A 25950-nucleotide genomic window follows, 5' to 3' on the forward strand; every position below is an offset into this window, starting at 1 on the left:
TGCTGTCACTAAGTAGCGGCTAGCTAGCAAGCGTTCATTCTGTCTACCTGTCCTGATCTCCTCAGTTCTGGTTTATGCGCTCAGCGCTACTTTGCGCTGAGACGTTATAACGAAAGCATTGTTTGTGGCTGTCAGATCTGCACCGGCTCTGTGCGCCACAATCTCCTACTGGAGTCAGTCCTCCCCTCCACTATACTAGGGATAGCCTGTTTCCTTGTGCTGGTGTGTGTACCTCCTCCACGCCAGCTCATGCGTTGCATGCTGACTGTGGAGAATACACCACCAAGCCTTACAGATAGTTGGCTAGATTTATTCAGGCATCATAGGCTCAGGCAGGCCTCAAACACATATATTTTTTCAGCTGACCCGTTGTCCAGAAATTCCTGTTTATTCTAGATTTCAAACAATTTGCCATCTTGGGTGTCAGAGCGGTGTTGAAACACACTGAGCTGATTTTTATGACCTGGCTTGTTGCTCAAGCGAGGAGAGTCTGCCATGGATTTGAATGATATCATCATGGAGCTCAGCTATGGCAGCAGATAACAATTCTTTTATGTTCGTCACAATGTCTGTCATTACACAGGTGGTTGGCATTTTGTTTAACCATTTGAGTAATTTCTTCTGATAGCCCGGGAATAAAGGCGCCATATTAGAGGAAGCGCAGTATTACTGGCTTTGCTTCTGAGACACAAAGATTTCTGGGACCTGCTGTCTGCCTTTTACTCTGCAATGTTCAGGGAATTCATATAATTTGTCTGTGCGTGGCTAGCAATTGAATAAAGTTGAAGTTGGAGTCAATTGGTTTTTCAAGCTGTGTACATTTGCATAATAATTTGGATAATCCTGCAACAACTCAGAATAATTTGCATCTCATTGACCTTACTGCTTTATTCTGATTCATTGAATCAGCCTCTGTTCTTTATGAATTTATAGATGCTGTTTTCGTTTTGACTCTGTTTGCAGTAAGGCTGAGGAATATGTGTGTCTGTAATAACAGTACTGTTTACGATCTTAATGTCTGACAGGTAATCATCAACCACTTCTATTCACTCCTTCTCAGAAGCGTATTAACTAGCTATATAATTAAGAGCCCCATTGTATTTCTTAGTTGACGCTGTGCTTGCTCTTCTGCGCCTAGAGGGGAGTACAATTGGTTTATGATTCATCATTACAGAAATCTTTCAGTCTTTCTATTAACTAACTGATTGTCTTTTCTCTTAAGAGCTCTGCTGTACTAACTACCACTTATTGCCTCGCCTATCCTAAAAATAACCAAGACCTTTATGCTGTTATTTCTACCCTGAGCTGGTCTATATTCCCAGTTAGGCTATATATTTTTCAATACAGTGAACATGCTTTTCACTTACTTTCTACTGTTTATTCCATCTTACTGAATTAGTTACTTTGCTGTGTCAATTTAAAGATATCATTTTGATTCCATCAGCAACATGATTGAAGCAATATTTGTTTTACCAGAGATTAAGAACCCTGCAACATTTTGATATTGTGCCACTGTATTCCTTTTGTATCAAGCACTGGATCACAAACTAATCCCAAATCAGCCATAATAAAATGTGACTTTTATTTCATAAGACCAAGACATTGGCGAAACTGTTGTAAACCTCTATAACGCACATATATTTTACTCTGGACCTAAAAAGGCATGAGATGAGAGTAAAAGTCTAATATTATGTTTTTAAGGACAAACTCACTTCCTAGACAGTGCTCATAAATAAATATCCAATTGCACTCCCATCTCCTATATCTAACTGGACAAGATTGTCTACTAAAAAGAGCTTAAATACTGGAATCAGAGCCTATATAATTGTGCAACAGACATACATTAACTACCCAACATGAACATGAAACTCCTAAACATTGGGACTTCATCATCGGAAAAAGTGCATACCCGTATTTGACGTTGTATAATACTCTCCAGGATTTAGGATGCACCCAGGTTTAGAGGGCAAACACCAAGGGAAATTTTTTTTACTAAACCTGGTGTGACCATGTTCACCATGTCTCCTCATGTGTCTAGTTCAACAAAAGATTCAATGAAATGGTCGCGCATCTAACCAAGATGCACCTGACAAACACTCACTGTATAGGGCTAATAAGCCTCACAAAGGCACAACTGTGCTCATTGCAGTAGAACAGGTGCATTAAGAACTAATGCATCTCACAATACAAATATACAAATAATGGAAGCAATCCTATGCATTGCACATTATTCAACTTATTTTAGGGGACCTTACCCTTCTCCTATTGAGAGAGACATCGGTTCCACGCTGCGAAGCATGTTTGCAGGGATGCCACGTGCAGGCTTCTCTCGGGGTCCCCACCCTAACTGAAGTTTAAAATCACCCAACGATTTGGGAACATGCTAGCAACATTGACTTGGGAGCAGCAAGGCCATATAAAGGGGAAGAGGTGCAGCACGGGTGGCACCCCAGGTACTCCCACTGCCTGGGGATGCCACCCACAACTACAACCCAAAGAGGACAGAAATACAATATAATTCAACAAGAGATTCAATGAAATGGCCGTGCATTTAACCAAGATGCACCTGACAAACACTCACTGCATAGGGCTAACAAGCCTCACAAAGGCATAACTGTGCTCATTGCAGTAGAACAGGTGCATTAAGAACTAATGCATTTCACAATACAAATAATGGAAGCAAACTTATGCATTGCACATTATTCAACTTATTTTAGGGGACCTTACCCTTCTCTTATTGAGAGAGACATTGGTTCTATGCTGCGAAGCATGTTTGCAGGGATGCCGCTTGCAGGCTTCTCTCGCGGTCCCCACCCTAACCTAAGTTTAAAATAACTCAACGATTTGGGAACATGCTAGCAACATTCTCCTCATGTACTGTATCTTCCTGTGTCCCCCATGTGTCCTCCTGTGTCCCCCATGTCTCCCCCACAAGTCTGCCTGTATCCCCCATGTGTCCTACTGTATCCCCATGTGTCCTCCTGTGTCCCCATGTGTCCTCTTTTGTCCCCTATAATTCCTCCTGTATCCCTATGATTCCTCCTGTGTCCCCCATGTCTCCCCCATACAGTGCTGCCCATAATTATTCATACCCCTGGCAAAATTTGTTTTAAAGTTACTTTTATTCAACCAGCAACTAATTTTTTGACGGGAGATGACATAGGTGTCTCCCAAAAGATAAGACAATGTACAAGAGGCATTATTGTGGAAAAATAAAATTTCTCAGCTTTTATTTACATTTGAGCAAAAAAATGTCCTGTACTAATTTATTCATACCCTTCACATATGTCAGTCTGTGGGAAAATCCAAAATTCTTTACCATTCCAAATAGTCCAAGCTGTTCTAGAGCATCCTAATTACCCTGATAAAAGGAGAGACACCGAGGGCCCAATATAGTGTAGTATGTACTGGAATTATGGATGTGGAAAGGCAAGTATATATTAGTTATTCTCACAAAAAAGGGTTACCATCCAGGTAACCACTATGAGGGCAGGTGGGGGGATTAGACCTGTCCGCACTCAGGATTAAGAAGACGCTCTCTGTAGAATTGTAGAAAAGAGGTTGCAATTCCCCTCCACCAAGGTTGGACTCAATGAGATGCGGTAGTACAGAGGCGCCAAAAGAATAAAATCAGTTCTTAAAAGTTTAAAATGAAGTAGGTAGTGATGGACTTACCCCTCCAATGCAAACACAAAAGTTTGTTGATTTTGACAACAAGAATAGTTTATTTACATACTCCGAATAAGGTGCAACGTGCTTCGCGGGTATATCCCACCTCCTCAGGCAATACAATGGAGCATATAACATATGACGTCTGGTACAAAGCTTAGCGCTAAGCTAAGTGCGCAAAACATGGGTGTGAATATGAAATATTGTGGGGAGAGCCAAATGTACAGCAACATTGTGCACCCCCTCCTTGAAGATAAAATAAGGCTCTAAGCACCAAATAGACATGTGAGATATGACAATATACAGTGGGATGCGAACGTTTGGGCAACCTTGTTAATCGTCATGATTTTCCTGTATAAATTGTTGGTTGTTACGATAAAAAATGTCAGTTAAATATATCATATAGGAGACACATAGTGATATTTGAGAAGTGAACTGAAGTTTATTGGATTTACAAAAAGTGTGTAATAATTATTTAAACAAAATTAGACAGGTGCATTAATTTGGGCACCACAAAAAAGAAATGAAATCAATATTTAGTAGATCCTCCTTTTGCAGAAATTACAGCCTCTAAACGCTTCCTGTAGGTTCCAATGATAGTCTGGATTCTGGTTGAATGGTATTTTGGACCATTCCTCTTCACAAAACATCTCTTGTTCATTCAGGTTTGATGGCTTTCAAGCATGGACAGCTCTCTAACTCACACCACAGATTTTCAATTATATTCAGGTCTGGGGACTGAGGTGGCCATTCCAGAATGTTGTACTTGTTCCTCTGCATGAATGCTGTAGTGGATTTTGAGCAGTGTTTAGGGCCGTTGTCTTGTTGAAAGATCCAGCCCCGGTGCAGCTTCAGCTTTGCCACTGATTCCTGGACATTGGCCTCCAAAATCTGCTAATACTGAGTGGAATCCATGTGTCCCTCAACTTTGACAAGATTCCCAGTCCCTGAACTGACCACACAGCCCAACAGCATGATGGACTCACCACTTTATTTTACTGTAGGTAGCAAGTGTTTTTCTTGGAATGCTGTGTTCTTTTTCCTCCATGTATAACCCCCCTTGTTATGCCCAAATAACTAAATTTTCGTTTCATCAGTCCACAGCACCTTATTCCAAAATGAAGCTGGCTTGTCCAAATGTACTTTAGCATACCTCAAGCAGCTCTGTTTATGCTGTGGGGGATAAAAGACTTATTCTGCATCACTCTCGCATACAGCATTTCCTTGTGTAAAGTGCACAGAATGGTTGAACGATGCACAGTGCCTCCATCTGCAGCAAGATGATGTTGTAGGTCTTTGGTGCTGGTCTGTGGGTTGACTCTGACTGTTCTCACCAATTGTTGCTTCTGTCTATCCGAGATTTTTCTTTGTCTGCCACTTCGAACCTTAACTTGAACTGAGTATGTGGACTTCCATTTCCTCAATATGTTCAAAACTGTGGAAACAGACAGCTGAAATCTCTGAGAAGACTTTCTGTATCCTTCCCCTAAAACATGATGGTGAACAATCTTTGTCTTCAGGTCATTTAAGAGTTTTTTTGAGACCCCCATGTTGCTACTTTTCAGAGAAAATTAAAAGAGGAGGGAAACTTACAATTGACCCCCTTAAATCCTCTTTCTCATATTTGTATTCACCTGTGTATGTTGGTCAAGGGTCACTGAGCTTACCAAGCCAATTTGAGTTCCAATAATTACTTCTAAATGTTTTGGAATCAATAGAATGACAACAGTGGCCACATTTATGCACCTGCCTAATTTTATTTAAACAATTATTGCGCACTTACTGTAAATCCAATAATATATATTTCACATCTCAAAGATCACTGTGTGTGTCTCCTATATGATATATTTAACTGACATTTTTTATCGTAACAACCAACGATTTATACAGGAAAATCATGACGATTAACAAGGTTGCCCAAACTTTTGCATCCCACTGTAGATATTTTCCACAATAACCACTTCTGAGTTTTGCAGTGCAGTGCGCAAATGTAGCATGTAAAATGCATTGTGGCTTATCACACCCATTGTTTGCAGTAGCACACAATGCATGTCTTCTATAGAATTGGAATGTGGATAGAGCTGTGGCAAGGGTGTTTTTAGTGTCCATTTTTCTTGGCTCCAAAAGTTGAGTATGAGCTGGCTCTAAAGAAAGCCTAGGCAGGTTTTTCTTCCATGGTTCAGGCCAACTTTTGCCAAACTATTTGACTCAAGGGCCACATGGGCTTCTCAAGTCTGACTGAGGGGCCGGACCAGAAAAGGAGTAAGTGTGGCGCGCGAAGAGTGCCTTGGCAAAACAATGGTCATAGTCGTGACTGTAATGTATCAGTGTAACGCAAAGACAGTGGGCCCACATTTTCTCCCAAAAAACAGTTAGGTGAAGTTACCCTAAAGGTAATTAAACATGTTCCCCCCACCCACAAACAGCACATGGCACCAAACACAGGCCCAGAGACAGCAGGCAGACGCCCTCAGACTGCAAGCGAACAGCTGGCTAAAGTGAATATATAGGTGTCATGTTGGTGAGGACACAGCGCATTATACCAGAAGATTTTTCAAAACAGAATATTCCAGTATAACGCACCATTCCATGTCCTAACATACATGAGTACTGTATTGCGCTTAGAACACTTAAAATGTTTAGAACACTTACAATGTTTAGAACATTTAATACATTTAGAACACTTAGAATGTTTAGAACACTTAGGGCTTGATCCAATTCACCTAAGTTTTTTTCCTAGGTGATATTTCACATCTTATAAATAAACTGCCTTTTAAGTCACCAGCAAGTAAGTAAATGTTCAGAAATATTCTGGCAGTACTTTTCCACCAACAGTTTGGTACTTTTTCAATTGCAGAATGCTGAAAAGTTATTTTATATAGAAGATGAAAATTAGAACATTTAGAACACGTACAATGTTTAGAACTCCTAGAATATTTAGAACACTTGAAATGTTTAGATCACTTAGAACAGGTTTGTTAAACCGGTCCTACGAGGGCCGAGATCCTTACACATTTTTGATACAGCTCAAATGAATTGATGGGTCAGAATCAGGATAGGTGTGGTCCATCAGGTAGAACACATATCTTTGTTTCTCAGTCCATCCTAAACACTGGCATGGATCTGGCCCTCCAGGCCTGGAATTTGACACATGTGACTTAGAATGTTTAGAACTTGATTCACTAAAGCGTGCTAACACAGTTAGCACGCCTAAAAGCTTTGCACCTCCCAACTAGGGTGCTAAGTAGTTTTGTTTTAGATCGCATGCTATTTTAGCACGTGTAAAGTTTTGCGTGCACTGCTTCATGTGCAAAATATGCTTATCACGCTACTTAGCACACGATGCGGCTGATTTTGCACGTGAAGCGGTGCGCACAAAACTTTACGTGCGCAAACTTTTGGGCACAGCCAAGTGGCTTTTCACTGGCGTGCTAACACTTAGCACGCTTTAGTGAATCAAGCCCTTAGAATGCTTTAAACATCTAGAATGTTTAGAACACTTAGAATGTTTAGAACATTTAGAATAAATAGTATGCAACAAACAGAGGCGCCAATAGAATAAAACAAGCTAAAATTGTTAAAACATGTTCAGGAGCAAGTGGTGGACTTACCTCCCCGAAGCAGACACAAAAAACTGTCAGTATTCAAAATCCACATAAAGGAATAGACATACTCCAAAAGACAATGTTGCTTTTGGAGTATGTCAATAAATTTATGTGAATTTTAAATACTGACAGTTTTTTGTTTCTGCTTTGGGGAGGTAAGTCCACTACTTCCTCCTGAACAAGTTTTAACAATTTTAGCTCAGGTTATTCTTTTGGAGCCTCTGTTCGTGGCATACTATATTCTGTACTCCCCTGGTGGAGAAGTGCTGTACTCCCTTCTTCTGATCTACAGAGAGCGACTTCTTAATCCTGAGTGGGGACAGGTTTAAATCTTCCCGCCTGTATGTACAGTGGTTGCCTAGGAGGTAACCCTGGTTTGTGACTATTGCTTTACTTACTTTCTATCAGTCATCCTACACCACTACGTACTACACTAAATTGGGCTCTCTGTGTCCCCATTTTGTATTTAGAATAATTAGAATGTTTAGAACACTTAGGGTCCAATCCAGTTAAAAAAAGTTTTCTAAAGTGATATTTTCACATCTTTTCAACAAGATGCATTTTAAACCACCAGCAAGCAAGAAATTAATTTTGACATTACGTTTTAGCCTACCTTTTGGTACTTTTTAGTTGTAGAATGCTGAACAGTTATTTTATATAGGGATGATCGTAAGGTCCGAATTCCGTTCCGCCGGAATTGGCGGATTCCGCCAGCGGTAAATACCGTCGCCATTACATTTCCACAGAATTCCGCAAAATTCTGCAGAATTCCGCATTCAGGTCGAAAAATTTAAATAGTCCCAATTGAAACCTCTTTTGTGCTAAATGGTAGCCCATGGGACCTAGTGGCTGTTCCACCGTTCATTTTTATTTTTTATTTTTTGATATTTTTTTTAATTTTTTTTTGTTTTTTTTGCAGCAGGAGTTGTCGTGTAAACTATGGTGTTCCACGGCGGTCATTATAATTGTGGTTTGGAGCTGCAGAAGTTGTCACGTAAGCCATGGTGTTCCACGGCGGTCATTTACATGTGTTGTTTGGAGCAGCAGGAGTTGTCGTAGGCCATGAGAGCTACTGGTTCCCCGGTAGTCCTAAAAATTGTTTGGAGCAGCAGGAGAAGTTGTAGGCCATGGGACCTAGAGGTGGTTCCACAGCAGTCATTATAATTTTTTTGGGAGCAGCATGACTTGTCGTAGGAGCAGCAGGACTTGTCGTAGACCATGGGACCTAGAGGTGGTTCCACGGCAGTCCTAAACATTGTTTGTAGCAGCAAGACTTGTCGTAGGCCATGGGACCTAGAGGTAGTTCCACGGCAGTCCTAAACATTGTTTGTAGCAGCAGGACTTGTCAGGCCATGGGACCTAGAGGTGGTTCCACGGTAGTCTTAAACATTGTTTGTAGTAGCAGGACTTGTCATAGGCCATGGACCTAGAGGTGGTTCCACGGCAGTCCTAAACATTATTTGTAGCAGCAGGACTTGTCGTAGGCCATGGTACCTAGAGGTGGTTCCACGGCAGTCCTAAACATTGTTTGTAGCAGCAGGACTTGTCGTAGGTCATGGGTCCCAGAGGTGGTTCCACGCCAGTCCTAAACATTGTTTGTAGCAGCAGGACTTGTCGTAGGCCATGGGACCTAGAGGTGGTTCCACGGCAGTCCTAAACATTGATTGTAGCAGCAGGACTTGTCGTAGGCCATGGGACCTAGAGGTGGTTCCACGGCAGTCGTAAACATTGTTTGTAGCAGCAGGACTTGTCGTAGGCCATGGGACCTAGAGGTGGTTCCACGGCAGTCCTAAACATTGTTTGTAGCAGCAGGACTTGTCGTAGGCCATGGGACCTAAAGGTGGTTCCACGGCAGTCCTAAACATTGTTTGGAGCAGCAGGACTTGTCGTAGGCCATGGGACCTAGAGGTGGTTCCACGGCAGTCCTAAACATTATTTGGAGCAGCAGGACTTGTCGTAGGCCATGGGACCTAGAAGTAGTTCCATGACAGTCCTAAAAAAAAATTCATCAATAAACTATTGGACTCATTCTGTTGAATCAGTGAGAGGGGCCTTGTAATTGTCACTGATCCATGCCTCGTTCATTTTAATGAATGTTAGCATGTCCACATTGTCCGTGGACAGACGGGTCCGTTGGTCGGTGACCACTCCACCTGCAGCGCTAAATACTCGCTCAGAAAGAACACTGGTGGCGGGGCATGCAAGAACCTCCAGTGCATACTGAGCGAGTTCAGGCCAGGTATCCAATTGTTTGGTCCAATATTGCATGGGGTCATCATTAGTCTCCATATTGTCTGGAGCACTGGCTGACCCCCAGTAATCGTCCACCATACGGGCCAGCCGCTGGCGGTGGTGACCACTTTCTCCGCTGGTGGTGCTGCTGCTAGAAGGAGTATATGGCACTGGCTGGTAAAATGCCTTCAGCATACTCAGCAGGTTCAGATTGGCTACTGGTGCTGCTGCTGCTGGGAGTGGGACCACCACACCTTTTCTGAGTGTGATGACTACTACTAGGCTTGGTAGCTTTGGGCCGGGGTACAGGTGTAGGAAACGCATCTTCTACCCAACGATGAAGGGCATCCCTGGATCTGGCTCATCCTGGCGTCTGCTTGGGAGGGGGGTATGAACTGGCGCATTTTCCCCTTGCATCGGTGATCTAAGATGGTGACCACCCACATGTCGAGCCTTGCTTTTAAAGTTTTAATCTGGGGCTCTTTCTTTAGGCACTGGATCATATGGGCAGCCATGGGGAAGAGATGTCTGCCATGAAGCACCTCTTCCTGGCTGTCAGAACTGTCGTCGACATCATGATCCAGCTCCGCATCAAAATCTTCTTCCCACCCCTGGACAATGGGCTCTTCCGCTTCCACAAGCTCTGCCTCCTCATCCAGGACTGGAGCATGCCCACTCACTCCTTCACCTGACTGGCCACTGTTCAGTAGGGCTTCATCCCCCTGTTCGAGCAGTTTTTCAAGATTCTTTTCCATGGTGAAGACAAGAGGGAGCACCTCTGATATACTGCAGTGCTCCTCACTGACCACTTTTGTTGCCTGCTCAAATGGCTCTAACACTTTGCACACCTGTCCAATCAGCTGCCACTGGTCCCCAGTAATGTAGTCCAGTGGCCCTGTTCTGGTGGAAGATGCCTCAGACAGGTATAGCCTGACCGCCCTGCGCTGCTCCCACAACCTTTCCAGCATGTGTAGTGTGGAGTTCCACCGCGTCGGACAATCTGAAATAAGCCTGTGCTGCGGCAGGCTATGGCGGCGCTGCAGCAGTTTCATGGCCGCGATGGCAGTTGCGGAGCGACGGATGTGGGCTGACACTTTTCGCGCTGAGGCCACAGTGTCCTTCAACCCTTCGAAAGTTAGTAGAAATTTTTGGACTACAAGGTTGAAGACGTGGGCCAAGCAAGGTAAGTTGGTATAGCCACCTAGCGAAATGGCGGCCAGCATGTTGGCACCGTTATCAGACACCACTACACCTGTGTCATGTCTTCGTGGGGTCAGCCATTGCCGAATCTGACCCTGTAAGGCTGCAAGGATTACAGATATGGTTTGCCTGTTCTCCTCCATGGATTCCATTTTCCGCACTGCTTGGCATCGATGGTGCTGCAGACCAGTGTAGGAGGAGCGGGATCACTTGCTGGGAGGCTCAGCAATGGCAGACTGGTCTTGGACAGAACAGGTAGCAGAGGGAAGTGGAACAGGCCTTCCCTTCAACCCACGTGGTGGCACCACCAGTTGAGATGCCCCAGATCTTGCACCCTCTTCAGCAGCACCATGGAGGGTGACCCAATGGGCGGTAAAAGTGAGATACTTTCCCTGCCCATGCCTGCTGCTCCAGCCATCCATCGTGAAGTGCACCTTGCCACCAACAGCGTGATCCATAGACCGGCCGACACACTCCACAATGTGCTGGTGCAGGGCAGGGATAGCATTCCTGGCAAAATAATGGCGGCTTGGGATCCGCCATTGTGGAGCAACACTCTTCATCAGTCTGTGGAAGGGGGCAAACTCCACAAACTGGTAGGGCAGCAGCTGTTGGCCCAACAGCCTTGCCAGTAGCGCATTATTTTTCACCACAAACGGATCAGTTGCAGGGAGCATCCGCTTCCTCTGCGGCATTTCTGGCACAGAGGCCTGACGCTGGAACACTGGTGATTCAACCAACAAGGATGATGAGGAAGTGCTTGCGGGCGAGGTCGGCAGTCCTCTACCAGCCTGGCATGCAGAGGACTTTGAAGTCGAATGGGACTGAGGAGCAGGTTGGATAGGGACAGTACTTGGACGACTAGGAAAAAAGGAGGAGGGGCCTGTTGGTGCTGCTTTTATGCCACCCATCTTATTGTAATTTTTTACAACTTCAAACTCCCGTTTGTGGTTGTTGCGCAGATGGCTTAGCAGCCCTGAAGTGCTGTACCCGGTGCCCATTTTGCCTCTGCTCACCGATTTACGACACACACAACAGACTGCCCTGGATTCATCCTCTTCCGCATCAATAAAATATTTCCATGCAGGGGACATGCGTGCACGTCCAGCAGTGGTGCGACCTGTTCTAGCACCTTGATGCTCGGCATTGGACTGGTGGCGGGTACTGACAGACGGGGAAGCAGTCTGCTGGCCAACAGTCTGCTCTGTTTGTACAGGCTGCTCACGCCTGCTACTGCATAAATGAACAGGTGGCAAATACGTTTGATCACCCACCTCATCATCATCATCCAAAATATCATCCAGTTCAATAAGTGACTCTTCTGGACCCTCCACCTGGCCACCAAACACCTCTGTAGTTGAGTGGTGTTTGTGATGATGTTGACTGGTGACACTGGATGAAGAAAACACAGTGGCCATTTCTGTCACCACAGAACCCACCACTTCTTGGGAGCTTGGTCCTATGGTCTCCTCCAATGCCTCATGCCAAACATTCTGCACATCTCTCTGTCTCAGCGATGGTGTGCTGTACTTCTGGAGCGGACTCAGCGGAGTACTGGGAGGAAACAAGCTCGTCATCGTCAACAGAAGCAGCTGCGGTCGGGTTCTGGTCATGAGGAACCTGGCGGCCACTGCTGGCACTGCTGCAACCAGCTTCAAGTTCCTCCTGGGTAGAGGGTTCTGAATCCTGATCTAAGTAATCCACAACTGTCTTCGCCTCCTGCTCTGACAGAATTTTCCTGCATGCTGCTGAGCCTGCTGCAAACACAGGGAAGACATTTCTGACCAGGGGGGAACGCTTCCTGCTGCTGCTGCTGCTGCTGCCATCCTCACCCTGATCACGTACTTGACGTGAACGTCCATGACTGCATGTCCTTGCAGGAGTGGCAGGAATTTTCTGCTGCCTTCTCTTCATTTTTTGGGGGCCACAAACTTTATTGGGAAAGGGGTACATAGTACGTACGTACGTACGTATGAGCAGAACAGATCACAAAATAAAGGGGTGAAATAAAAAAATAAATAAATCCAAAACACAAAATAAAGCAAACAAAAAAAAAATTCACTACACTCACTCAACTAATCAATGACTAATCAAACAAATCACTAATCACACAGCTAACTCACTCTCACTCTGTCAAACACTAAGCCTGCGGCCTGGCTGGCTCTGCAGCAAGCAACTACTAACACACTACACTACACTCTCTCTACTAATATAGCTGACACTCTAACTCTCTCTCTCACAGTCACAGAGTGTTTAAAAAGACTTTTGATTTATATACAGTCTTGAAAAAGACTTTGTTTTATGTTAAAACAACTGTGGGTCTGCGTCTGTCCCTCCTCTCTCCACACAAGACTGAAACCCACAAGCTTCCTGGCTGCATGTCTCTATTATATACAAAATGGATGGGATAGCTGCTGATAGGTAGCTAGGGAGCTGGTTGCTAAGGTAGGATTGGTTGGTTCCCATTAAGACTCTTATTGGTGCAGAAATTCAGTTTTCCAGGTAGAAATACACTTAGAAGCTTCTTCCTTGTGATTGGCATACTTAAATTTGCATTCCGGTGGAATTCTGCATTTTTCCGAGGAATTCCGCATTACCGCTATAGCAATTCCGTTCCGACCGGCGGAATCAGAATTAGCCCAATTCCGGCCGAAATCGCGGAAATTCGAATTCCACGGAATTCAGCGACCATCCCTATTTTTAAACAGAAGATGAAAATACTGCATATCTCTTTGGAGAAAACTTAAGAGAAAAAGTAAATAAATGCCTTAGAATGTTTAGAACACTTAAAAAATGTAGAACACTTAGAACGTTAACCTTCCTGGCGGTAAGCCCGAGCTGAGCTTGGGCTATGCCGCCGGAAGGCACTGCTCAGGCCCAGATGGGCCGATTTGCATAATTTTTTTTTTTTTGCTACACGCAGCTAGCACTTTGCTAGCTGAGAGTGCAATCCGATCGCCGCCGCTCCCTGCCGATCCGCCGATATCCGTCGCGCTGCAGCCGACCCCCCCCCCCCAGTCCCCGTGCGCTGCCTGGCCAATCAGTGCCAGGCAGCGCTGAGGGGTGGATCGAAGTCGAGGACGTCGGTGACGTCATCCCGCCTATCGCCATGGCGACGGGGGAAGCCCTCCAGGAGGGATCTCCTGATCTCCGATCGCTTCAGGCTGGGCGGAGCGGCTATCATGTAGCAAGACCTTGTCTCGCTACATGATATAAAAAAATAAAAATAAAAAAAAAACAGCTGTGCTGCCCCCTGGCGGATTTTAATAAACCGCCAGGAGGGTTAAGATCACTTAGCACATTCAGAATACTTAGAATGTTTAGAGCACTTAGATAATTGCATGCTATGTATTGAAGAAGGAAGGGAATTGAAAAGTGGAAAATATCTATTTTGTCATGTTTCATATTCGTGTTTGGTATTCAGGGACTTATCTTTGTCTTAAAGGACAGGATGCACACCACTAAGGTTCATGAGCATTAGGCTCTTCTCTAAGTATCTCATGACCACACCCATGTTTTAACACTGCACACGGCAGTGGCGGCGCCAGGGGGGTGCTTTGGGGTGCTGAAGCACCCCCTAAAATTGTCCAAGCACCCCCCAGCGTGAACTGATTTTCGGCGTTAATAGACGCTGCGTCAGTTCACGGGCAGCAGCAGTCCGCAGCTCATAGCGCAGCTCCAGCAGTGGTAGAGCAGGGCTAAGGTTAAAATGGCATCCGAAGCCCTGCTCTGGAGACTTCGAGTCTGCAGTGCAGGGCTTTGGGCGCCATTTTCTGGTAGCCCTGCTCTCAGCACGGAAGTTTCAGTTCAGGAAGTCGGGGACGTTGCTGGCTGGCTGCAGAGGATCGTGGGAGCTGCGCGCCGGACGGAGGCCAGGACAGAAGGTCTTCTGCAGGTGAGTAAATGTTTTTTTATTATTATTTATTAGCAGATGTATTTTCTGGTCATGGTCAAGTCTGCAACATGATTGAAGTGTTTTCTGGTCAAGGCTGCCACATGATTGCACGTATTTTCTGGTAAAATCTGCCACATGATTGAACGTGTTTTCTGGTCAAATCTGCTACATGATTGCATGAATTTTCTGGTCAAATCTGCCACATGATTGAACGTGTTTTCTGGTCAAATCTGCCACATGACTGCACGTATTTTTTGGTCAAATCTGCCGACATGATTGCACGTATTTTTTGGTCAAATCTGCCGACATGATTGCGCGTATTTTCTGGTCAAGTCTGCTTCATGATTGAACGTGTTTTCTGGTCAAATCTGCCACATGATTGCACGTATTTTTTTGGTCATGTCTGCCACATGATTGCACGTATTTTCTGTTCAAGTCTGCCATATGATTGAATGTGTTTTCTGGTCAAATCTGCCACATGATTGAATGTGTTTTCTGGGCAAATCTGCCGACATAATTGAATGTATTTTCTGGGCAAATCTGCTCACATAACATGTATTTTCTTGAGAAAACCTGCACAATTATGTGAATTTTCTGGGGAAAGGGTCACCAAAACTTGGGCCCACTGTCTTTGCATTGCACTTTTAAATTAAAGTTAGCTCCGCCCTCATCCGGTCATATCCTTGCCCATTTTTGTCATTATAGCCACACCTTTGCGCCACGGGTCATTAGCTACCCCAGAAGTTGGTCCAGCACCTGCATAGCACCCTCCCCCAAAAAAATCCTGGAGCCTCCACTGGCACACACTGTATATAAAAATGATATGTGGCCAGAGCATTTCACAGTGTCCCTTTTTCTGGCTCCAAAATGTAGGAGGTATGAGCTGGCATGATGTAGGAACTGTGCAGAATGCCCAGGCAGCATACTGGCACGATTTAGGCATTTTGCACAATGCCTAGGGAGTGCATTGTCATAATTAACATGCTTTGCAGAATGCCTAGGCAGTGCCCTAGAATATTTAGGCTCTCTAGAACAGGGCTTCCCAATCCTGTCCCAAGTATGGCCTACAGTGCATGTTTTGTGAAAGTCCACAGAGGTGCATAATCAGCTTTACTGAGACACTAATTCTCACCTGTGAATGTTTTCTTCAAAACAATTACTGTTGGTGGTACTTGAGGACAGAGTTGGGAAACCCTGCTCTAGATAATGCCTATGCATTTTTTTCCCCCTATGTTTTAGGCTTTCTCAAGGCAGAACGTTGCCAAGATTTAGAGTACTAGAAAAGGTGAGACTGTATCACATTATCCAATCAGCAGAACAAATAATTGGCTGTAGCTTACCTTGTCTGCAGGATGTTTACATTAGGATGTGCAGAAGGAGAGTGACCAAGATTGCCTCTGACCCCTCTCGCCCTGCTCACTACATCTTCCAGCTTATGTCTTTAAGGGTGAGATATTGGTCAGTTGCAACTAAAACTTCCAGTCACAGGAACAGCTTTTGCACTTAGACAGTAGCCATGCTTTTTTTTTGTAACACTAATTTTTATTAATATCAAATAGTTGATAACAAAGCTTAATGGCAAAATTACAATAAAGATAGTAGTAGAAATTGAAAGATGACACAGGCTAACAAGATCATAAAAAGGCCCGTATAGAAGGTTATAAGAAACAGTAGCCATGCTTAATGCAGAACCACACCAGATCTGCTAGGACTTAAAAACATTTCAGCATAGAACTGAAAATTAACACTTCTCACCCTGTGTACTGCCACTATAACTTACACACTGTACTTGACTTTTAATATATATATATATATATATATATATATATATATATATATATATATATATATATATATATATATATATATATATATATATATATATATATATATACACACACATATACTGTCTGTGAAGACACTGCCATGTCAAATTCCTTGTAAGTGCAAACTAGGGGCGTAACAATAGACCCTGCAAGGGATGTAGCTGCAGGGGAGGGCAGAAGGTGCAGGGGGCCCTGTGGGGGAGAACTTTCTTTTCCCTGTCCTGAAAGACAACTAAGGGCACAGAGAGAAAAAACTGTCTGCTCTCTGCACAATTGTTGTAATGACTGCATCTGCTCAGCTACTGATAAGGAATCATACAAAGTTTTGCAGACAAAGATTTGTAGACAGTCCCTATTCAGGGTGCAGCAGGCTCTTGTGTATAGCGCCCAGCCCCCAACCTCTCAACCCCTCCCAAGTGCTGTGTACTGTAGAGATGCTGGAGGAGTCTGCAGAGCTGGAGTTCTGCTTCATCAGAGATGGACAGAGTGAGTGTAATAAGCTGAGGATGGGAGCACACTCATCTGTTGGTTTTCTATATGCCTTTTCTGCACCCCATGTGTGTCTGTATGTGTAAAAATATGCACATTTTATCACAGAAGCTAGTGTAATTAATAGAGAAAATGCCTGTTAATTGAATAACATTGGTTCTCAGTTTACCTGTGCAAAAAGCGGGGAAGGGTGGGGTGGAGGGGGCCCCATTCAAAGTTTTGCAGGGGGGCCTAATGATTTCTAGTTACACCCCTGGTACAAACCTATTTGGCCAAAAATGTATTCTGATTCTGATGAGCTGGCATGATGTAAAAACTGTGCAGAAGGCATAGGCAGCATACTGGCATGATTTAGGCATTTTGCATAATGGTTAGATAGATCACTGGCCAACGAGGAACCCAGAAGCATGTGTCCTAGTGGTGTAGCTTCCAGGTATAAATGAGACAACACTAAGAATCAGCATTGAGTAAAATTTGAATGAACAGTTCTGCGTAATATGTTGGCACTTTATAAATACAATAAATACATAAATAAAATAAACAGCACTTAAGCAACGAGCGCTGGCATTTAATGTGCTTCAGAAGCCTGTGTGAACCGACCCATAGGTTAATGCACACTGTTTTTTTAAATTTTCTCTCGTTTGAAACGTCTTTTCCTTGTGCAAAAGGTGTACTTTAATTTTAACTAAAAGTATATTTCCAATACTTTTAAACCAATAACATGCAAAGTGCCTTGGACAGCAGTTTTTGTTAATAGTCACTGTGACTGGAATGTGCTGTAATATGTACGAACAGAGGCGCCAAGCAGAGTAAAACAATGTTCTAAAAATGATAAAAAGAGGGAAGTCGAGGTGGACTTACCTCCCTCTGGTAGTGGACATATACTCAAATGCAGAGTAAAAATATATATACAATTTATTCACCACTCCATAAAATCACAACGCGGTTCGCGGTCAACAGTCTCGCTTCATCAGGCAATATAGGAGCATAAAAAACTGGTTCAGGTCCATAAAGCGTGTGAGCGCCTCTGTCAGAGGCGCTCACACACTTTATGGACCTGAACCAGTTTTTTATGCTCCTATACTGCCTGATGAAGCGGGACTGTTGACCGCGAAACGCGTTGCGATTTTATGGAGTGGTGAATAAATTGTATATATATTTTTACTCTGCATTTGAGTATATGTCCACTACCAGAGGGAGGTAAGTCCACCTCGACTTCCCTCTTTTTATCATTTTTAGAACATTGTTTTACTCTGCTTGGCGCCTCTGTTCGTACATATTACAGCACTATTAAGTCCACCCCTGGTGGAGGGGTTCTTTCCCCATTTTTCTATCTACAGAGAGTGACTTTTATACCTGAGTGGGGTCAGGTACTAATACTCCCCACCTGCCTGTCAAGTGGTTGCCTGATGGTAACCCACCTTTGTGAGTATAAGAACCTTTGACATTATTTTATATATTGAGCTTACCAGACAATATTGCACTATTGGGCTCTCGGTGTCCTCTGTTTTTGTTTTTACTGTGACTGGAATGTTTTTTGATCTTATCATTATTAACAACAACAAAAAAACAAAACAAATGCAGATGTTTTTACTTTTTTCTTAGTTATTTTTTCAATGGACTACATACGATAATCTTCAAAATGTTATTGTGCCTGAAATTGAGAAACATATTCATTTGCTAAGCGTTGAAAGAAATGATGCAGAAAGTGCACTCTTTTATTTGTCAAACATATTAAAACAGCTGGAAAGTTTGGAAGATATTTTTGCTACATTTGCTGAAAATTTTTTTCCAGAGAGGTAAGCAGAATGTAACAGTTTTTTCTTTTAGAAGCTACTGCCAAAACATTTACTTCAGTGCAAAATATTCAACTGATTTGTTTTAAAGTATTTCGCGCCGTATAAGACGCTCCGGAATATAAGACGCACCCAGGTTTAGAGGGCAAAAACCAGAGAAAAAAAATATATATACAAAACCTGGTGCGTCCATATTCCAGGAGAGTCTTGTACATGTTACCCCTCAAATGTTGTCCTCCTGTGTCCCATTGTCTCCCCATGTGTCCTCTGTGTCCCCAATACCTGCCCCATGTGTCCTCTGTGTGCCTCATACATGCCCCATGTGTCACCCATGCCTGCCCTATGTGTCCCCCATGCATGCCCTATGTGTCCTCTGTGTCACCCATGCATGCCCCATGTGTTCTCTGTGTCACCCATGCATACCCCATGTGTCATCTGTGTGTCCCTCATACATGCTCCGTGTGCCCTGTGTCACCCATGCCTGCCCTATATGCTTGCCCTATGTGTTCTCTGTGTCCCCCATACCTGTCCCATGTGTCCTCTGTGGCAACCATGCATGTCCCATGTGTCCTCTGTGTGTCCCTCATGCCTGCCTGCCCCATGTGCTTGTGTCCCCCATGTGTCCTCTGTGTCCCTCATGCCTGCCCCATGTGCTTGTGTCCCCATGTGTCACTTATGCATGCCTCATGTGTCCCTCATGCCTGCCCCATGTGCCTGTGTCCCCCATGTGTCCCCTGTGTCACCCATGCCTGCCGTGTCCTCTATGTGTCCCTCATGCCTGCCCCATGTGCCTGTGTCCCCCGCATGTGTGTAAATTGTGGCTGCACCCGACTTATGCCTCTGCCCTCTCCCCCATGCCTGTTATGTGTCTGGCTGAGTGTGTAATATGCTCCCTCCTGCTGTGTGCCTGATCTCTGCGTGCCCCCGCCAGTGTATAATATGCCCGCTCCCCCGCCTGCCTTGTCTCCCTCCCACATGTCTTGGCTGCCCCTCCCCAGGGTGTTAATCTGCAGCGGGCTTACCTCTCCGCCTTGCCCGCAACGATTGGAGACCTCCTTCACAGCCGCGCATCTCGCTCTAGTGATCGGCATGTGGTGATTGCGTCATTATCACATGCCGATCACTAGAGCGAGATGCGCGGCTGTGAAGGAGGTCTCCAATCCTCACGGGCAAGGCAGAGAGGTAAGCCCGCTGCAGATTAACACCCGGGGGGCAGCCAAGACATGGGGGAGGGAGATAAGGCAGGCTGGGGAGCTGGCATATTATACACTAGCGGGGGCACGCAGAGATCAGGCACACAGCGGGAGGGGGCATATTACACACGCCGAACACATTACAGGCATGGGGAGCGGGCAGAGGCATACGTCGGGTGCAGCCACACAGGCAGGGAATTCCCGACGTGGCGGCAGGTCGCGGTCCGTATCGACGGGCGTTTCTAAGTCGGGAATTCCCTGCCTTTGCCGTATAAGACGCAGGGACTTTTTTCCCCTATTTTTGGGGGAGAAAAAGGGAAACAGTTAATTCGGGCGCCTGAGGCTAGTGGACAAATCGGGCGCCGCCATTCACTCCTATAATAAATATCGTTTAATGGGCGCCCGATAGGAAAAAAGGGCGCCGGTGAAAAATAACGTTTTAAAAGCGGCGCCCGGAGACTTAATGTTTTATTACTGCTTCTCATGATTACACATTATTTAATGATTTATACATTTTTAAATATTATTTTTAAACGAAAAACAGTACAATATTTTTTTTCAAACATTATTTTTAAATGAAAAACAGTACATTTTTTTTTTTTTTACATTATTTTTAAACGAAAAAACCAACAGGGGGGTCTTAGGTTTAGGCACCAACAGGGGGGGTCTTAGGTTTAGGCACCAACAGGGGGGGTCTTAGGTTTAGGCACCAACAGGGGGTCTTAGGTTTAGGCACCAAAAGGGGGGTCTTAGGTTTAGGCACCAAAAGGGGGGTCTTAGGTTTAGGCACCAACAGGGGGGTCTTAGGTTTAGGCACCAACAGGGGGGTCTTAGGTTTAGGCACCAACAGGGGGGTCTTAGGTTTAGGCACCAACAGGGGGGTCTTAGGTTTAGGCACCAACAGGGGGGTCTTAGGTTTAGGCACTAACAGGGGGGTCTAGGGGTTAGGGGTAGGTACAGGGAGGGTTACTTAGGCACCAACAGGGGGGGTCTTAGGTTTAGGCATCAACAGGGGGGTCTAGGGGTTAGGGGTAGGTACAGGGAGGGTTACTTAGTATTTTTTTTTTTAACGTTATTATACGTTTCAGTATTTAAACGAAAGATTAACGTTTTTACAATTGCCGATTTAATGCACATTATTTAATGATTTATAACTTTAAAAAACATTAATTTTAAACGAAATACAGTACAATACATTTTTAAACGTTATCCATGCTTATCGTTAAAAACCCGGCGCCCTTTTTTCCCAGCGCCCCTTTTTAACGTACGCGAGAAAAAGTGCGTCTTATACGGCAAAAAATATGGTACCTCTGACCTACACCTTGGCCCCAATATTTTTAATATTGTTTATGTTACTGGTGCTGTGTGACTAGCACATAGCACCCCCCACCACCACTTGTGCCCCCTGTAGACCCCGTTCTGCTCAGTCGTAATCTCCGACTGAGGCATAATGTCGAATATGGGCAGTGAGGAAGTGGCAGTTCTTCCTCCTCTCCATAATTCAGCCCCCTCCACCTGCCGCTTTAGTTCCGCTTGTGAACCACTGCACACAGCGTGCCGTGGATCTGTGCTGTGTGCGGACTTGTAATAATTGAGGTCGGATATCCTTCTGACCTCAATCACCACCAGACCACACACAGCGCAGCTCCCTTGTGCGCTGTGTGCAGCAGATCATAAGTGGAACTAAAGCGGCAGGTAGAAGGGGCTGAGTTGAGGGCAGGCAGTGGGGAGGAAGAACTGCCACTTCCTTCCTGCCCATATGTGATGTCAGAAGGGAGCCACAGGGAGTGCTGGAGGTGGGAGGATGGAGCTGTGTGCTAGTGACACAGCACCAGGGAGGAAAACATGTTAAAAATGTTGGGTTTTATATCGGGGTCAGGGGTACTTTAAGATATACTTCTCATCATATATGTGAAATTGTGTAAGGTAAATGGACAGTGAAATCTTTGCATGATCATGTAATCACCACTAGCCAGTCAGAGACTTGACTGGTCTTGTTCATATCTCATTTTTGCTTCAATCTGTTTGATTTCACCTAAAAGAGATATTAGTCATCTCTACTAAAAAATAAATATCTCACGTTAACATTTTTATCTCTGGTGTCTCTGCACAGTAATACATTGGAATTTTTTTGTTTCTTTTTAGCTTTCTATTGCATTATGACAACTGAAATCCAGTGAATAATAAAAATACAAGACCATTATACTGTATAACCATGCATTATAATTTGGGAATGTTATTGCTGTTTTGTGTAGCTACTCCATAAATACACTTCGTAACTGTTATTTTAGTAATGCTAGGAGTCGAGTGAAATCTTAGCAGAGAAGGAAAAACTTAACATACACTATATTGTAAACCTCTATCTGTGCTACTACTGTTTGTATTACTGTCTTCACATTATGATCATTTACCTCATTTTCCTCATCTAATTTGTTGCTGGGACAGGAAATGAAGAGAAACTACTCAAAGAGAATTCAGACAGCAATACTTATCTAACATTTTCTACTCTGTTCCAAACTAAATAAGACTTTTTGGCAGGATTTCTAGTTTTGGAGGTTAAAGCTCACCCACTTTACTAAAACGGATGTATTGCTGTCTATGAACAAGCGAGAGAGAAAAAGTAATGAAAAAACATACAATTCTAGAGACAGATAGAACAATGAAAACATAAGATTTTATTGATAGATTCTGAGCACTCTCATGCCTAAAATTTACTATTTGTTGAGAATATCATATTCTGTTTTACAGGCTTGAACATTTAAATAAAATGCAGTTTCCTCTGGAACAACTCCATTACTGGTACTGGTTAAAGACATTCTACCAGCTCTCTGATATCATTAGAAATCATGTTATAAAGCTGCTAAATGTTGAAAAAGGTAATAGAACTACTGCCTGACACCTGGGCCCTGTCTAAGCACAGTGTTCCATTCTTATTTGTGTGCAAAACAGTTTAACAGGCCTTCAACCCTCAAGGAAAACTAAATGCTTTAAACAACTTTATGTTAAGAGTAACTGTAGTGAAAATAACATGAATATAATTGTTTATTTTTTTTTCAATATTACTTTATAAATTATTTAGTCAGTATTTGCCCATTGTAAAATCTTTCCTCACCCTGATTTACATTCTGACATTTCTCACAGGTGGCAACATCTTTAGTGCTGACATGGTGCATCATTAAGGAATGGTTGTGTTTTGTGTGTTGTGGATAGAAACAAAACACCTGGGTTTTCACTTAGGTGATATTTTCATACCTTGTCCATATATACTGTAATTCTGTTAAACCACCAACAAGCAAGAAAATATTCAAAATTATTTTGACAGTACTTTTTTTCACCTACTTTTTGATACTTTTTAAATTGAAAAGTGTTGAACAAGTTTTTAAAGAGAAGATGAAAAACAATCGCCCAGGAGAAAACACAGGTGAAGAAGTTAATTGCATATTGTCCTAGTCTTCCAGCTTGAACTGGGAAAAGAAAGACGCAAAGCTAAACAGCCTAGGCTTGACATCACAGGGAAAGTGATGGGGTACATACCAATATACTGCAATATATAGATATAGGAATTGTTTTTGCAGCTGAAACCAGGGCAATTAACATAAAAGTAGGTATCCTGAATAATTAGCTGCATTCTTCTGTATGTCTCTAAGCATTAGTGGTTTTTAACTATTTACAGCATATGGGAGATACTGTATATACAGGATGACTAAGAACACTGCTGTTGTATTGATATCACTAGAAATTAACTGGAGAAAAAGATAGAATTAAAAGGTAAATGGGATGTTAATATATTAACAAAATACACTGAACTGAGGAAAGTGGGGAACGTCAATTTAAATGAATAGAGGGAGGCACCCAAGCAAAAAGTACAACATGTAAAAGCAGTTTAAAAGGAGGCAAGCGTTGGCTTACCAGTTAAGCCCCGTACACACGCTAGATGAAACATAGCCTTGGCAGCTGATAATGACCGCTTTTGCTGAGAACCCAGAATGTAAACAGCAGCCCCCGATTCCCTTGGCTGCTTGACCAGCGATCCATCTGGCATCTCACTTTGGCCCACCGACAGCCGAAAGCATTGTTCTCCCCACCTGCAAGCAAGCAATGTACAACGTCAACTCTACAGTGTTGCCCAAGGGTTGGTACCAATCCCTGCTGGACAAAATGCCTTGTATATGTGTGTATAAGGTTTAGGTCACCAACAATAGTTCAGTGAACAATGTTTATTCAGTGAAGATAAATTGCAGACAATGCATCAATAAATGCCTGTTAGCCAGACAAACAGGTGTGCAAGCCTCTTTTACGAGGGGATGCTGATACATTCCTCGCTTTTCCCCCCTTCCAGATAAGATAAAAAAGTGTGTGTGTGTTGGGGGGGGGGGGGGGGCATATGACAGCCTAATATCTTGGTATGTAACTGTGCAAATGTCAGGTGTTAGTGAATTATTTTAATTAGAAGCCGTTATACCAGAGGCACAAGCAAATGTCATGTAGTTGGAGTATGGGCCATCATGAAGTTTTTGTTTCTCCAGGGAAAGTCGACAAAGGGCATTTACAGTGAGATGTCACAAAGACTGTGGAGAAATGTCCTTCCTACAACACTGTCAAAACTTGAATATCTTGTTTCAAGAGGCATTTCACAATTGAGTATGAGCTCCCCAACCTCAACTGAGAAGTTTATGGGCTAGATGAAGTACTTCTATAGTAAATTGCTGCAGGAATTTTCAAGTAAAGGTGTCAGGAAATATGTAAAGGAGGCATACTTATACATAGATTCACATGTAAGTGGGCAGCCCATATAATCAGTGAGAAATTTGGGAACTTGCATCCAGTAAGTATCAACTAAGGTATAGGTCCACATCATATGTAAAACATTTAGAACAATTAGGCGGTGTGCCAGGTTTAACCAGCTTAGCGATATGGACGAGCTCAGCACTTTGTTAGCTGTGTGTTCTACTCGATCGCCCGCACTCGCTGCCGATCCGCCGCTACGTGCTGCGAAAGAGGGCCCCCCTGACCCATTACGCTGCGCTAAGGGGTGGATCGGGACTCCCCCTGATGTCATGAGGTTGATGACGTCGATGATATCCTTCCGATCGTCGCCATGGCAATGAGGGAAGCCCTAACAGGAAATCCCGTTCAGAGCGGTATTTCCTGTTGGGTATGATCGCCGGCGGCGATCGGAGGGGTGGGAGGGATAGCGCAGGGAGTGGGGAATCATGTAGCTAGCGCTAGGCTAGCTACATGATAAAAAAAAGTGAGAAAAAAAACACCTGCAGCTGAGCGCCGCAAAACAATTAAAATCCAAGGTGGTTAAATTTGGATAAACGAACTGGGGTGCAGGAGTCGATCAGGTGCATGTGGTGCAACCTTAGGTACTCTTTCAAGTGTTTCATCCAATTCATACTTCGTGATAGGACTCATGTCTCTTTCCCATACTGCTCAGCGTAAAGTAGTACTAGCTGAGTATTATTATTATGAGTCGTAGTATTATTGCACCATACAATGCCTAGCTTAGTTTTTTAGAGGATGGGTCCTGGATACTGTCAAACATTCTAGAGTCAGGCTATGTTCACAGTGGTCAGTTGCATAACTCATTCGTTATAATCACTGTGAACTGCAACGGAGATTGGCCATAGACTTTAATACAAAGCCTGCATGCAGCGAGTTACAATAACACAATCCGTTACTGGGAACAGGCCCACAGAATTGTAGAGCAGTGAGTTGACATGCAGAATTATTCTGCAACACAACTGACCACTGTGAACAGGGCTTCAGTCTTACGTGTTGGGAAAACCTCAAATTGGGTGTACAGTGCGTGCTTAAGCTAGAGATATTTCTAAAAGTCTGTGTGGTGGAGGTCAAACTCAGATGATGATTGGTCAAAGATTAAAAAATGTACCCTGGAAAAGCTGGAATAGATATTCATCACCTTTATCAATCCAAAATCGGGAGTCAGGTAACTTGCTTAATTCCTCTAAACACTTATTTTCCCTCAGTGGCACATGTTGTATTGAGGTTTTGAGCTGGAGAAGGGTGTGGGAGTAGTTA

At 43.8% G+C, this 25950-nt stretch overlaps 1 protein-coding gene across 3 annotated transcripts in view; it reads left to right on the top strand.

The window, feature by feature from the left end:
- Positions 1–25950, top strand: part of ABCA13 (ATP binding cassette subfamily A member 13) — a 770386-nt gene that overhangs the window by 124549 nt on the left and 619887 nt on the right. For all 3 annotated transcript variants that reach the window (XM_068236514.1, XM_068236515.1, XM_068236516.1), the window contains exons 9-10: positions 18522–18715; positions 22654–22781. In XM_068236514.1, coding sequence (XP_068092615.1) covers positions 18522–18715; positions 22654–22781 — 322 coding nt within the window. The remainder of the gene's footprint in view (positions 1–18521; positions 18716–22653; positions 22782–25950) is intronic.

The sequence above is a fragment of the Hyperolius riggenbachi genome, chromosome 5 (genome assembly GCF_040937935.1).
Source record: "Hyperolius riggenbachi isolate aHypRig1 chromosome 5, aHypRig1.pri, whole genome shotgun sequence".
Taxonomy (NCBI): Eukaryota; Metazoa; Chordata; class Amphibia; order Anura; family Hyperoliidae; genus Hyperolius; species Hyperolius riggenbachi.